The 12,510-nt window shown below is 51.5% G+C and overlaps 1 protein-coding gene across 5 annotated transcripts in view; it reads left to right on the top strand.

The window, feature by feature from the left end:
• Window positions 1-12,510, top strand: part of DTX4 (deltex E3 ubiquitin ligase 4) — a 60,843-nt gene that overhangs the window by 31,099 nt on the left and 17,234 nt on the right. For all 5 annotated transcript variants that reach the window (XM_029061613.2, XM_029061612.1, XM_029061611.2 and 2 more), the window contains 3 exons: window positions 2,914-3,640; window positions 8,252-8,313; window positions 10,120-10,281. In XM_029061613.2, coding sequence (XP_028917446.1) covers window positions 2,914-3,640; window positions 8,252-8,313; window positions 10,120-10,281 — 951 coding nt within the window. The remainder of the gene's footprint in view (window positions 1-2,913; window positions 3,641-8,251; window positions 8,314-10,119; window positions 10,282-12,510) is intronic.

Genomic DNA, 12,510 nt, shown 5'->3' with positions numbered 1-12,510 from the left:
TCCAATCTCCCTCTACCAAGTCCACTTTAATTTCCAAGCCTCCACTTACAGATCCTAGTTTACACACCTATGTCCATTTAGCCAGTGAGGGGGGCACTAGTTAATTCTACTCCCACCCTTGCCCAATTCGTGCTTGGGGCCCCTGTTGAAGGGAGGCACAGAGACCTGAGAAGTCTCTATTTTACAGACTGATGTGGAGGTTGTGGCTTTTTAACTAGGGTCATCCTAGTTTTGATTCCTTTGTCCCAGAGACTCTGGGAAAGTTCTCAGGGCTCAAGGGTGAGGGAGAAACGGGGTGCTGCACGTGCTCAGTGTATTCGCACATACGTCGTGGTGCCCAAACTGCCACGTGTGACTCCCGCACTTCCCACCTCCACCCCGATCCCCGGAGACTCAAAATGAAGGCCCCAAGAGACCATCTGCCCCCTGCTTGAATCTGGCTGAGGGCCTGCTATCCAATGGCCTTCAGACGGGTCGGTTGAGCACCACGTGCTCAGAACCTGTAACGGCCTCGGCCTGTTCAGCTGCCCCATGTAGGAGACCAGAGGCCCCGTGGGGAGAAGGGTTGAGCCAGCATCAGCAGGAGGAGATCTGGTCCCCTTACCCGGGCTACCAGTTTGGCCGAGACTGGAGGAGAGTGGCCATGGAATCGTCAGGGTGTGTGAATGCCTATGGGGATCCAGGCCGAGTTGCCCCGGCTCGAGGACACTCAGCCTGTTTCATTTGTTCAGTCGTATTTATTGAGTGCTTAATGTGTGTAGAGCACTGTAGTAAGCGCTTGGGAGAGTATAGTATAACAATAAACGGACATATTCTCTGACCACCTCAAGCAAGTTTGTCTTTCCCCTCCCATTCTTCGGTTTGTGGCTCTTGGCCTAATGGGGCCCAGTTCCTAGGATTTCTGAAGTCCGTTCACTGAATCGTGGGGCTGGAGGTCATCCAGATGACACCCATAAAGGAGGGTCTTCATCTTTCCCAGGGAACACTGTACAGCCTTTCTGGTCTGGAAGTTCTAACGTCCAACTCCAATCCTTCTTCCTGTATGGATATGTGTGTGTTTATGCATTTACACACTCATATTACATACACACATAGATACGGGTGCATCTGTGTCCCCAGAAAACATCGTTTCCCAGCCCTGGCCAGACACAATGGACCCCAAGTGGAGGAAGGGGGGGAACCCTCTGGTCTTCCCTGCCAGGGACTGGCTTACTCTGGACTCTTTTTTGAAGGAAGGTGGCAAGGAATAGTTCCTGGCCCACTTCTTCTTCCTCTTTCTTCCATCCCCCCTGCGAGGAACCCACTGATGAATGGGGGATTGTTAGGCTTTTTGCCCAGTGGCTCCGAATGTTGTTGTTTTGGGTCATTAAGGGACTCTGAGATGGAGGGGGTTATGACCCTGGCAGGATCCTGAATAGCCATTGTTTCTTTTCTTCCTCTCTTCAATAGGAGGCAGGGGGTGGGGTGAGGAGGCCTGTTTTGGTGTCTCCTCTCTGGGAGAAGTGGGGAGAAGGGGCAGTGGGAGGAGAGTGGAGGTCGGGGGGGGGGAGGGGAGGCCTTCTTTTCCAGATTGATGGATAGAGCCAGGGTGGACAGATGCTGAAATTCCAGCAGCCTTGAGGCCCAGCATCCAGAGATCATAGAGCCGTCGCCTTGATTCTGAACCACCCCCTTATCCGGCCCCCCATCCCTCCCCACCCGATTGAATGATCTCAGACTGGAAGAGAGTGGGTTTGGGTTGAGGGGAAAGTGGAGGTCAGAGTCCATTAGAGGGTCAGCTCCTTGTGGTCAGGGAATGTGTCACCTGCTTGTTTGAACTTACCTCTTTATATTAATATCTGTCTCTCCCTCTAGAGTGTGAGCTCGCTGTGGGCAGGGAATGCGCCTGTTTATTGCTCTATTGTAATAATAATAAATAATGATGGTATTTGTAAAGCGTTTACTATGTGCCAAGCACTGTTTTACGTACGGGAGTAGAAACAAGGTGATCAGGTTGTCCCACGTGGGGCTTACAGTCTTAATCCCCATTTTACAGATAAGATAACTGAGGCACAGAGAAGTTAAGTGACTTGTCCAGCTGATAAGTGGTGGAGCCGGGATTAGAACTCACGATCTCTGACTTCCAAGCCTGTGCTCTTTCCGCTAAGCCACGTTGCTTCTCTACTCTCCCGAGTGTTTAGTACAGTGCTCTGCACACAGTAAGTGCTCAGTAAATACGATGGACTGACTTGTCCAGCCCTTAGTACATTATGCCCAGTGGGCCATGCCACTTGCCTTTGTGCAGGTCCTGGAGTGAATCACTCACCTACTTTACCCCTGAGTTTACCTCTTTGAAAAATAATGATAATAATCTGCCCCTCCCTCCTCCCTCCCAGCGGGGGCTGGGAACATGAAGGAGATTGGATCCACGATGGGCTTTGAGCTCCTCGGTATAAAGACACCAAGGTAAATCTAAATTATGGTTATCGTGGTTAGTAATGACACGGCGAGTGGTTTATATGAAGGGGTGTGGTATAATAGGAGCGTCTCTGGAGGATTCTCCAAACCCGGGTCTCTGCCCTGATTCCTCCGAACCTCTGTTCTCTGTCCAGATGATGATAAGAATAATAGTAATGGTATTTGTTAAACGCTTACCCTGTGCCAGGCACTGTACTAAACGCTGGGGTGGATTCAAACAAATCGAGTTGGACGAGTCCCTGTCTCAGTCCCCATTTTACAGAGGAGGGAACCGAGGCCCAGTGAAGTGACAGACACGTGGCGGAGCCGCGATTAGAACCTTTGACCTTCAGCCCCGCAGGCCTGTGCTCTATCCACTGCGCCATGCTGCTTCTCGGGCAGATGCGTGGACAGGAGGAGGTCCGGATGTTTCGGTCCCGGGGTAACCCCCGACGTTCTTCCCTTTTGCCCCCACAGGCACCCTCCGCCCGGTCCGTCGCAGCTACTACGATCCGGCTTCGGCCCCAGGGAAGGGGGTTGTGTGGGAGTGGGAGAACGACAGCGGCTCGTGGACCCCCTACGACATGGAGGTGGGCATCACCATCCAGCACGCCTACGAGAAGCAGCACCCCTGGATCGACCTCACCTCCATCGGCTTCTGCTACGTCATCGATTTCGGCACCATGGGCCAGATCAACCGGCAGACCCAGCGCAAACGCCGGATCCGCCGCCGTCTCGACCTCGTCTACCCGCTGGTCGCCGGCACCTTGCCCAAGTCCCAGTCCTGGCCAGCCAGTCCCGGGTTGGCCAGCCCCCCTCCCCCGCCCCCCTGCTCCTGCCCGCAGTGCGTGCTGGTCATGAGCGTCAAGGCCGCAACGGCGGCCGGGCCCACCGGCGGGCCGGGCCTGCCGCCGCCGGCCCGGAAGACCGCTCCCCCCTCCGGCGGTACCAAGCCACCCCCTCTGCCCGGCGGCGGGGCCAAGGTGTCCGACGGGGCGGGCAACGTGCGGGCGCCCGCCAAGTCGTTGACGTCGCAGGTGAGCCGGAGGCAAGCGGCCAGCACGCCGGCCCTGACGTCCTCGGCCTCTCCGGCCAGCCCCTCGGGGGCCAACGGCAAGACCGGGAGGGTGGCCCTGGGCACGCTAAACCGTGCCAACCTGCAGCGCCTCGCCATTGCCCAGTCCAGAGTCCTCATTGCTTCTGGGTAGGTGCCGTGGGGTCCCGGCCGTGGCAGGCGGGGCCCTCTCTTCGGTGTGGCCAGCTGAGACTTTCGGGTTGCGGGGAGGGGGCGTCACTAAGGGAGAAGCACCCTCCCCAATCCACCCCGTCATTGGTGGGCACCTCCCCACTGAGGATGAGCGGAGGAAAGAAGTATGGTGGCCCCTGGCACCAAGGGGTGGGAAGAAGGGGGAGTTCCGGCCTTGCAGTTAACCCCCATCCGTGTAGTCAGTAGCCCAGCCACACCCAATGAGCCGGAAGAGTAACTGGAGTTTGGATCCTCTCCTTTGAGAGCCACGTTAGACGATGTTTTTCCAGATCCACCTTGGCCTCCTTTCTCTAGGTCCTTTAATAATAGATTTGCCAAGGGCTTTGATTTTTCCCAAATGTCTTAACGTTACCTATCATGTTTAATTCTCCCAGCATCCCTCCGAAGTGAGGAGAAATGGGTATTGTACCCATTTTACGGGAGAGGAAGTTGAGGCCCAGAGAGATCGTGATTTGCCCACAGGCACAGAGCGGTCTGGTGACCAAGCTGGGACTAGAACTCGGGCCTCTTGACACCCATGTCCATCCCCTCAGTTACAGATGCCTCTCTCCACGTATACCCGTGCCCTGCTCGCAGAAATCGTGATTGTGAATTTGATAATAATGATGGTATTTGTTAAGCGCTCACTAAACCCTGGGGTAGATATAAGGTATTCAGGTTATCCCACGTGGGGCTCACAGCCTTAATCCCCATTTTACGGATGAGGTAACTGAGGCACAAAGAAGTGACTTACCTAAAATCCCACAGCTGATAAGTGGTGGAGCTGGGATTAAAACCCGCAACCTCTGACTCCCAAGCCCTTTCTCCTTCCAATGAGCCATGCTGTTTCCGAGGGACAGGGGTGCCCCACGATTCAGGATAGTTTTAGGGTAAGATCGGGCACCCCTTCAAATGCCACTTTCCCTGGGGACAGCTGAGCTTCCAGAGTAATTGGAGATTTGGTAATAATGTTGGTATTTGTTAAGCGCTTACTGTGTGCCAAGCACTGTTCTAAGCACTGGAGTAGATAAAAGGGTCGTCAGGTTATCCCTCATGGGGCTTACAGTCGTAATCCCCCTTTTACAGATGAGGCCCAGAGAAGTGAAGTGACTCGCCCAAAGTCACACAGCTGACAAGTGGTGGAGCCTGGTTTAGAACCCGTGACCTCTGACTCCCAAGCCCAAGCTCTTTCCACTAAGCCACGCTGCTTCTCATTTGGTGTGAGCTGAGGCAGAAACACCGGTCATAATAGTTAATAATTATGGTATTTGCTAAGCGCCTACTATGTGCCAAGCACTGTCCCGAGGGCCGTAGGCCCCGAGCCTGGACAGTGAGCTAGTCAGTCCTCTGCTCACCACCCATTTCCGCCACACCACTCTCAGTGCAAACTTCTGATAAAGTCCAAAGCCAATTCATGCTGCAGCTCCCAAGTTCCCCACTTCTCCTCTACCTCCCCCACCCCCCTCCAGCAAATGCCAGAGGACTCTTACCCTAAACTGGGGGAAGGGCCCTGTGCAAGCCCCTTTGAATTTCAATGAGTCTTTATCTCTGCCCCTCCTCTTTAGACACCAATAGAACTGGGGACAGGGTAAATCAAAAGGGCTATTGAAGGTGGATTTTTTTTTTTCCTTCACACTGTGGCCCTGACAGGCGAGGCCCCTCCCTATTCCTCTCTATCTCCTAGCCCTTTCCCTTTTCACCCCTTTCCCCCCACCCTCACGATCTTCTCCCCAGCTCTTTCTTGGCCATTTAATTAGCGTGTTTATCCCCCTTTGTCTGGATTTGCCATCGGCCTTCTGTCGCTGTTGAGGCCCTCCTCTCCCCCCCACCGCCCATGACCTCTCCAGGCAACTTTCCCATGGAAACCAGGGAACTAGGGTGGGAGGGAGGAGTGGGATGAAGGGAAGGTTTGGGGGGGAACAAAAGACCCTGTGAATAATTCAGACACATAAGCGGGATGGGGGGAGCTTCTGAAGTGGGAGGGACTGTTAGGGGGTACAGGAATCCACCCTCATGTCTCTCCCCTATGGAGCGCCGGCATCTCTGTCTCCAGTCGGGCCTCGGTTACCCTAGTGACGGACCATTGTCCGGCTCTGAGGATTCCTGAGTTGGTGTGGGTGTCTCCGTGAAATGCTCCCCTTCTTCCCCTCCAACCTCTTGCTGTGATTTCTACTGAGGGGTTGTCTCCTCCCGCCCCTCTCCTTTCCTCCTCCCTGTGAATCTAGCTTTGGATCTGCTAGAGTGAGATCAAACTTCACTCTCCCCCTGGATTGGGGAATGGCCAAATGGGAAATGGGGCTTTCTGCTTGGCCTACAAGGTGATGGGCCTGGAAGTGTGGCCTGGTGAGAAATGGCACATCATTGGCTATTTTGCTGCCACACCACAGTAATCCCTGCAGAGGCCCCTAATAGTAACAATAATAATAGTATCTGTTAAGTGCTTACCATGCATCAAGCACTTTCTAAGATCTGGGTGGACTCTGAACTCTAGTTGGGGCCTTAGGTGGCAATCCCAACCTTCAACCTCTTTTTTTTTTTTATGGTATCTGTTAAATGCTTACTATGTTCCAGGTACTGTACTAAGCTCTGGGGTACATATAAGGTAATCAGGTTGGTAATCAGTCTTTGTCCCTCATGGAGCTCATAATCTTGATCCACCATTTTATAGATGAGGTAACTGAGGCACAGAGGAAGTGAAGTGACTTGACCAAGGTCACAGAGCACACACGTGGCAGAGCCGGGATTAGAACCCACAACCTCTGACTCCCAGGCCCGTGCTTCTTCCACTAGGCCATTCCCCTGGTACAGTCAATGAAACAGCACGGCCTAGTGGAAAGAGCACGGGCCTGGGGATCAGAGGACCTGGATTCTAATCCTTGCTCTGCTACTTGTCTGCTGTGTGACCTTGGGCAAGTCACCGAACTTCTCTGGGCCTTACTTGCCTCATCCGTAACATGGGGATTAAGACTGGAAGCCCCACAGGGGCTGTGTCCAACCTGTTTATCCTGTATCTACCCCAGTGCTTAGTACAGTACCTGGAACACGGTTAGTACTTATCAGATACCATAAAAAAAAAAGGGAGGCTGAAGGTTGGGATTTCCACTGAAGGCCCCATCTAGAGTTCAGAGTCCTCCTCGAGGTGGCTTCCTACTTATGGTTCCTTAACCTGGTGAGGTAAGAGTTGGGTTCCCCATATGAGAAGAAAAGGAGCTGATCTAGTGATTTTTTTCTTTTTTGGTGCCCCTCTTTTGAGGGTTTAGAGTGTGTGTAGGAGTGGGTAGGGTTAACATCCAAAACCACTTGGAAAAAAATTCTTCCATACAGGGTTTCAAAGCGAAGTGAAAATGGCAGTTCTCTCTCCAGTCCTATTGGAGCCAGCAGCCGGCCACCCGTCGGCCTCGTGTCCCCGCCGGCCTAGAGCACTTCGCCGTGTTCCCAGTCACGCGTGCACCCCCCTTCCCACGCCCAAGAGAGCTTTTACTAGTTCGCACCCTCTCTCCCGCTCCTCCCACCTATCTGGCCAGCCCTGCTGGGTGATCTGCCTGACCCGACCCCGTGTTTTCTGGCCAGCCAGGAGGGTGTGGAAACCTGCCGGTCCAGTTTGTAGGAACAAAGGTGGTTTTTGTCATCAGCCGGGGCGGAGGGGAGGACAGGGGACAGGGCTCGGTCCTGAGGAGGTGACAGATGCAACTCTCCTTAGGACACCCTGACCTCTGGTGGGTCGCCAAAGAACTGATCGTGGAGGTCATTTAAGCAACCAAGATATTGTACCTGGTTTTCCTATTTTGTCCCTCTGCCCATGGGAGAGCAGCCCCTTTCGACTGAGCCATTATTTCCCTTTAGTTCTGGCTCTCTGCCTCTCCCTACCTCTTTCCCTTTGCGTCTCAGTAACCCAAGATGATCTTCAACACCAGATTCCATCCCTGTCTCAGTCCTCAGGCACGCAGTCGAACTATCCACTCCCTTTGGCCTGAAGTTGCACATATTTGCCGGTCCCGCGTCGATTTTCTTTTCCCCTACGCGATTCACCCCGAGGACATTTTTTTCTGGCTGAGTCTACAGATTTCTCAGTGACTTCAGAGGTCTTCCCACCAACTTCTCCGGTTTGGCTTCTAAGAACAAAAATGGATACTGGTATGGCAGGCTGATGGGGCCACCACCAGCAATCACGGGGCCTTGGTGTCTGCAGACCCTGGAGGCACCAGTCTTAAGCTTTTGACCCCTTCGGAGCCAAGGGAGCAAATGAAAGATAGAGACACGCTCCAACTCTGCTTTTCCTGTTCGTTTTCTCTTGCCTATTTGGTTCATCCAGCGCTTAATACAGTGCCTGGCACATAGTAAGCACTTGAGAAATACCATCATCATCATCCTCTGTCACGAAAGAGGACTTTTTTAGAAGTCCTCTAAATCAGGGTGGCTATAGCTTCATAAGACCTTTGGTGCTACTGTTTCATAGTATAGTGATATCAGCGGGCAGAAGATGGGAAGGGAAACGAGAATTCTATCTGGAATCCTTCCAGCTCAGTGTCTTACGATTCCAAAGACATGCGTTCTTTGTTTCACTTCCAGGGTCCCAACAGTCCCAGTGAAGAATCTCAATGGGTCCAGTCCTGTTAATCCCGCATTAGCAGGTAAGAGAAGGTCTGGAGAATACGCTTTTCTCTTAGAGGAACTGAAGCGTGAAGATATTCATTTAGTCATTTGTATTTACTGAGCTCTTACTGTACTAAGTGCTTGAGAAAATACACTATAACACACATCCCCTGCCCACAATGAATTCACAGTGTAGAGGGGGAGACCGACATTAATATAAATAAATAAAATTAGACATGTACATAAGTGCTATGGGGCTGGGACGGAGGAGGATAAAGGGAGCAAGTCAGGCGACACAGAGAAGAGGATTGGAGGGCTTAGGGAAAGCTTCTTAAATAAATAAAATAAATTGTGGTATTTGTTAAGCGCTTACTATGTGCAAAGCACTGTTCAAAGCGCTGGGGGATACAAGGTGATCAGGTTGTCCCACGTGGGGCTCACAGTTTTTTAATCCCCATTTGACAGATGAGATAACTGAGGCACAGAGAAGTTAAGTGATGTGCCCAAGGTCACACAGCTGACTAGCGGCGGAGCCGGGATTAGAGCCCGTGACCTCTGACTCCCAAGCCCGTGCTTTTTCCACTGAGCTACGCTGCTTCTTGGAGGAGATGTTGGTATCTGTTAAGCGCTTACTATGTGCAGAGCACTGTTCTAAGCGCTGGGGTAGACACAGGGGAATCAGGATGTCCCACGTGGGGCTCACAGTCTTAATCCCCATTTTACAGATGAGGTAACTGAGGCACAGAGAAGTTAAGTGACTTGCCCACAGTCACACAGCTGACAAGTGGCAGAGCCGGGATTCGAACTCATGAGATGTGCCTTCAGTAAGGCTTTGAAGGGGGTTAGAGTAATTGTCTGTTGGATATGAAGAGGGAGGGCATCTCTGACCAGAGGCAGGATGTGGGAGAGTTGGCAGTGAGATAGAAGAGTTCGGGGTACAATAAGAAGGTTGGCGTTCGAGTAGCTGTTTTAACAAGGTGTGACTCTATTGTTCTTGTCTGTCCGTCTCCCCCGATTAGACCTTAAGCCCGTCAAACGGCAGGGACTGTCTCTATCTGTTGCCGACTTGTTCATTCCAAGCGCTTAGTACAGTGCTCTGCACATAGTAAGCGCTCAATAAATACTATTGAATGAATGAATGAATGACTCCAGAAGGGGGGTGGAGGAAAGGAAGGGCAGAGATCTGTTCAGACCATCAACCATTAAATCACGGTATTCAGTCAGTCATATTTATTGAGCACTTACTGGGTGCAGAGCACCATCCCGAGGGCTTGGGAGAGTACAGAGTTGGTAGGCATGTTCGGAAATGCCTATGGAAAAGAGGGGAACACAGAGGCAATTTCAAGAATTATTAGGATGAAAGAACGTGGAGGGTCTTTCCATTTCGCTTCCCCCACAGCCATATGTACGCATCTGTAATTTATTTATTTTAAAGTTTATCCCCCTATAGACTGTAAGCTCGTCATTGGCTGAGAATGTGTCTACCAACTCTGTTACTTTGTACTTTCCCAAGCGTTTAGTACAGTGCTCTGCACACAGAAAGTGCTCAATAAATACGACAGATTGACACAAGAGAAGAGGTCGTAGACCTCGAAGAGCTGACCATCTGGCTATTCAGTCAGTTGTATTTATTGAACGCTACTGTGTGCAGAACATTGTACTCAATGCTTGGGTGCGTACAGTACAGCAATAAACAGTCACATTCCCTGCCCACAATGAGTTTACAGAGCAGGCCCGGCGAGAAGATCGATTGGGATTTGGGCGCTCTTTTGTAAAGGAGGGGGTCGGAACAATCAGGCTCATTTCTCTTTTTTCCTGTTCCCCTTCTCCCTCCTCCTCTCCAGGAATTACAGGAATCCTCATGAGCGCAGCGGGGCTACCAGTGTGTCTCACCCGTCCTCCAAAGCTGGTCTTGCACCCTCCTCCCGTCAGCAAGAGTGAGATAAAATCCATTCCTGGGGTCTCCAATACAAGCCGCAAGACCACCAAGAAGCAGGCCAAGAAAGGTGACTTGCTCCCTCATTCATCCTCTGACCTCTCCAGGGGACATCTTGCCCCCTTCCCACTGCCCTTCCCGGCCTTTGGATTCTACTGGATTCTACTTCCTTATATCTCTTTCCCCATCCCTCTTTCTTCACTTCTGGTCTATTCACATTCCCAAACACCCCTGACCCAGTTCGCCCAACCACCCCAACCTTTCCCTTCCCCTGTCAGAGAACCAAGATGGACACCGTCTCTTTTCTCGAAGTCCCCCGTAAACCACCACCGCTGCCGTCCATTCTCACTCTATCTAAACTTCATGGAACTATAAGGCAGGAGGCATCCTAAAGATCATCTAGCATAAGGGTTCCCCATGGGTGTCACGCATTCTTGGGTGACTTTGGAACTCTAGGAGTGCACTCTGAGAATTTCAGGCGCCATTTTGTTTATTCACTCAATTGCTCGATCAATGTTATCTGAGCACCCATTGAATACAGAGTCCTTGGGAGAGTAGAAAAGAAGCAAAAATATATATTTCTTATCCTCAAAGAGCTAACAATTCAACAGGGGAGCCAGACAGACAAAAGTCATTTACAAAGAGTGAGAACCCGAAGAAGAATCACTCAATGGTATTTATTGACTGCTGCTGTGTGCAGAGCACTGTCCTAAGCGCTTGGGAGAGGCAGCGAATGTGTCTGTTATTGTGTCGTACCCTTCCAAGCGCTTACCGCAGTGCTCTGCTCACAGTAAGCACTCAATAAATACGACTGACTGACAATGCAACAGAGTTGGTAGGCATAATCCCTGCCCACTTCGAGTTTACAGACTACAGGGGAAGAACCAGAATAGAAGGGGTAGCAAGGAGCATGAAAATGCCAGGATAAAAGAGCTGAATCGATTTGTATTATTAGTAAATCCTTGAATGTGTTGAGAGCTTTTATTTCTCCAAAGCTTGGGAGCGGAGATGGAGGGCAGCTCTGCGAGGGACATACTGCTGGCAGTGTAGGATTGGGGATAATTATAATAACATTTATAATGATAACGAATTAAAAAAGCAGGGACACGCCGATGCTGAATTGGTGGACAGTGAGGACCCCGAAGAGCAGTAGGAGTAGCATTTATTGAACGCCTACTCAGCGCAGCACATTATACTAGACGCTTGGGAAGGATAGAAGGAAGAAGCCCAGGCCTAATGAGTTATAAAAAGCTTTCCCAACACACGATTTCAACCCCATTAGAGTGTAAGCTCCTCATGCTCAGGGAGTGCTTCTGTTACATCTCCCGGGAGCTTAATAGAGGACACTACACTGCCTAGGCACTCGATAAATACCATTATTACGAAGGGGCTTAGAGACCTATACAGCTGGTCTGCCTTCTTTTCTCTGTAGATGTTTCTTTGAGTGTCTCAGAACTGTCTGTCAGAGAGTTAATCCTAGTGACTCACATGAATCTCTCCTCTTGACCCCTGACCCCAATCCCATTTAGCTTGTTTCCATCTGCTCCCTATAGTACGGGAAGACTATTTTTATCCTTGATCTCTCTGTGCTCCAAAATGAAGATTATTAACAGTTGTCTCCAGCTCTTGCCCCCTCCCCGAAGCCTCCTTGGCTCTTCCTCTACCAGCCCGGGCGTTTTCTCTATGCTTGCCGGGAGGTGTGGTCAAACCCAGAAATAATCTTATGCTCCGCTTTTCAAATGGGAGCCAGTCAACTGGCGCGAGCACCCCCATGATGTTCAGACTTGCGCCACCCCGGGTGGCCCTGAGGCCCGTTTAGAGGCCGGTTTGGCTCCGGGACCGCCAGGCGTGGCACGGCACGTGCTGACCCAGTGGCTGACTCACTCGTGCTGCTGATTCGGGTTACTTTCCCGGTCCCGGTGGTTCATGGCCACCGTTGGCGAGGTCTCCTCGTCTGGGGGACGGGCAGCCCGCCAAGCCCCCCTCTCCTGCCTCCTCCAGAACAAGAACATTTCCGGCTCAGTCAGTCGTATTTATTGAGCACTTACCACATGCAGAGCGCTGTACTAAGCACTTGGGAGAGTACGATGTAACGATAAACAGATACATCCCCTGCCTAATGTGAGCTTCCAGTATAGAAGAGTATAGCTCACAATCCGCTAGACAATAAACTCCTTGAGGGCAGGGATTGTGTCCACCAACTCTGTTTACTTCACCGTCTCAAGCCCTTAGCGGACAGTAAGGGCTTAATGGGAAGCAGCACGGCTTAGCAATAAAAGCACGGGCTTGGGAGTCAGAG

Source organism: Ornithorhynchus anatinus, chromosome 3 (genome assembly GCF_004115215.2).
Source record: "Ornithorhynchus anatinus isolate Pmale09 chromosome 3, mOrnAna1.pri.v4, whole genome shotgun sequence".
In the NCBI taxonomy this organism is placed as follows: Eukaryota; Metazoa; Chordata; class Mammalia; order Monotremata; family Ornithorhynchidae; genus Ornithorhynchus; species Ornithorhynchus anatinus.
Note: the sequence above shows the minus strand (reverse complement) of the source record. Positions and strands in the feature narration are given on the sequence as shown.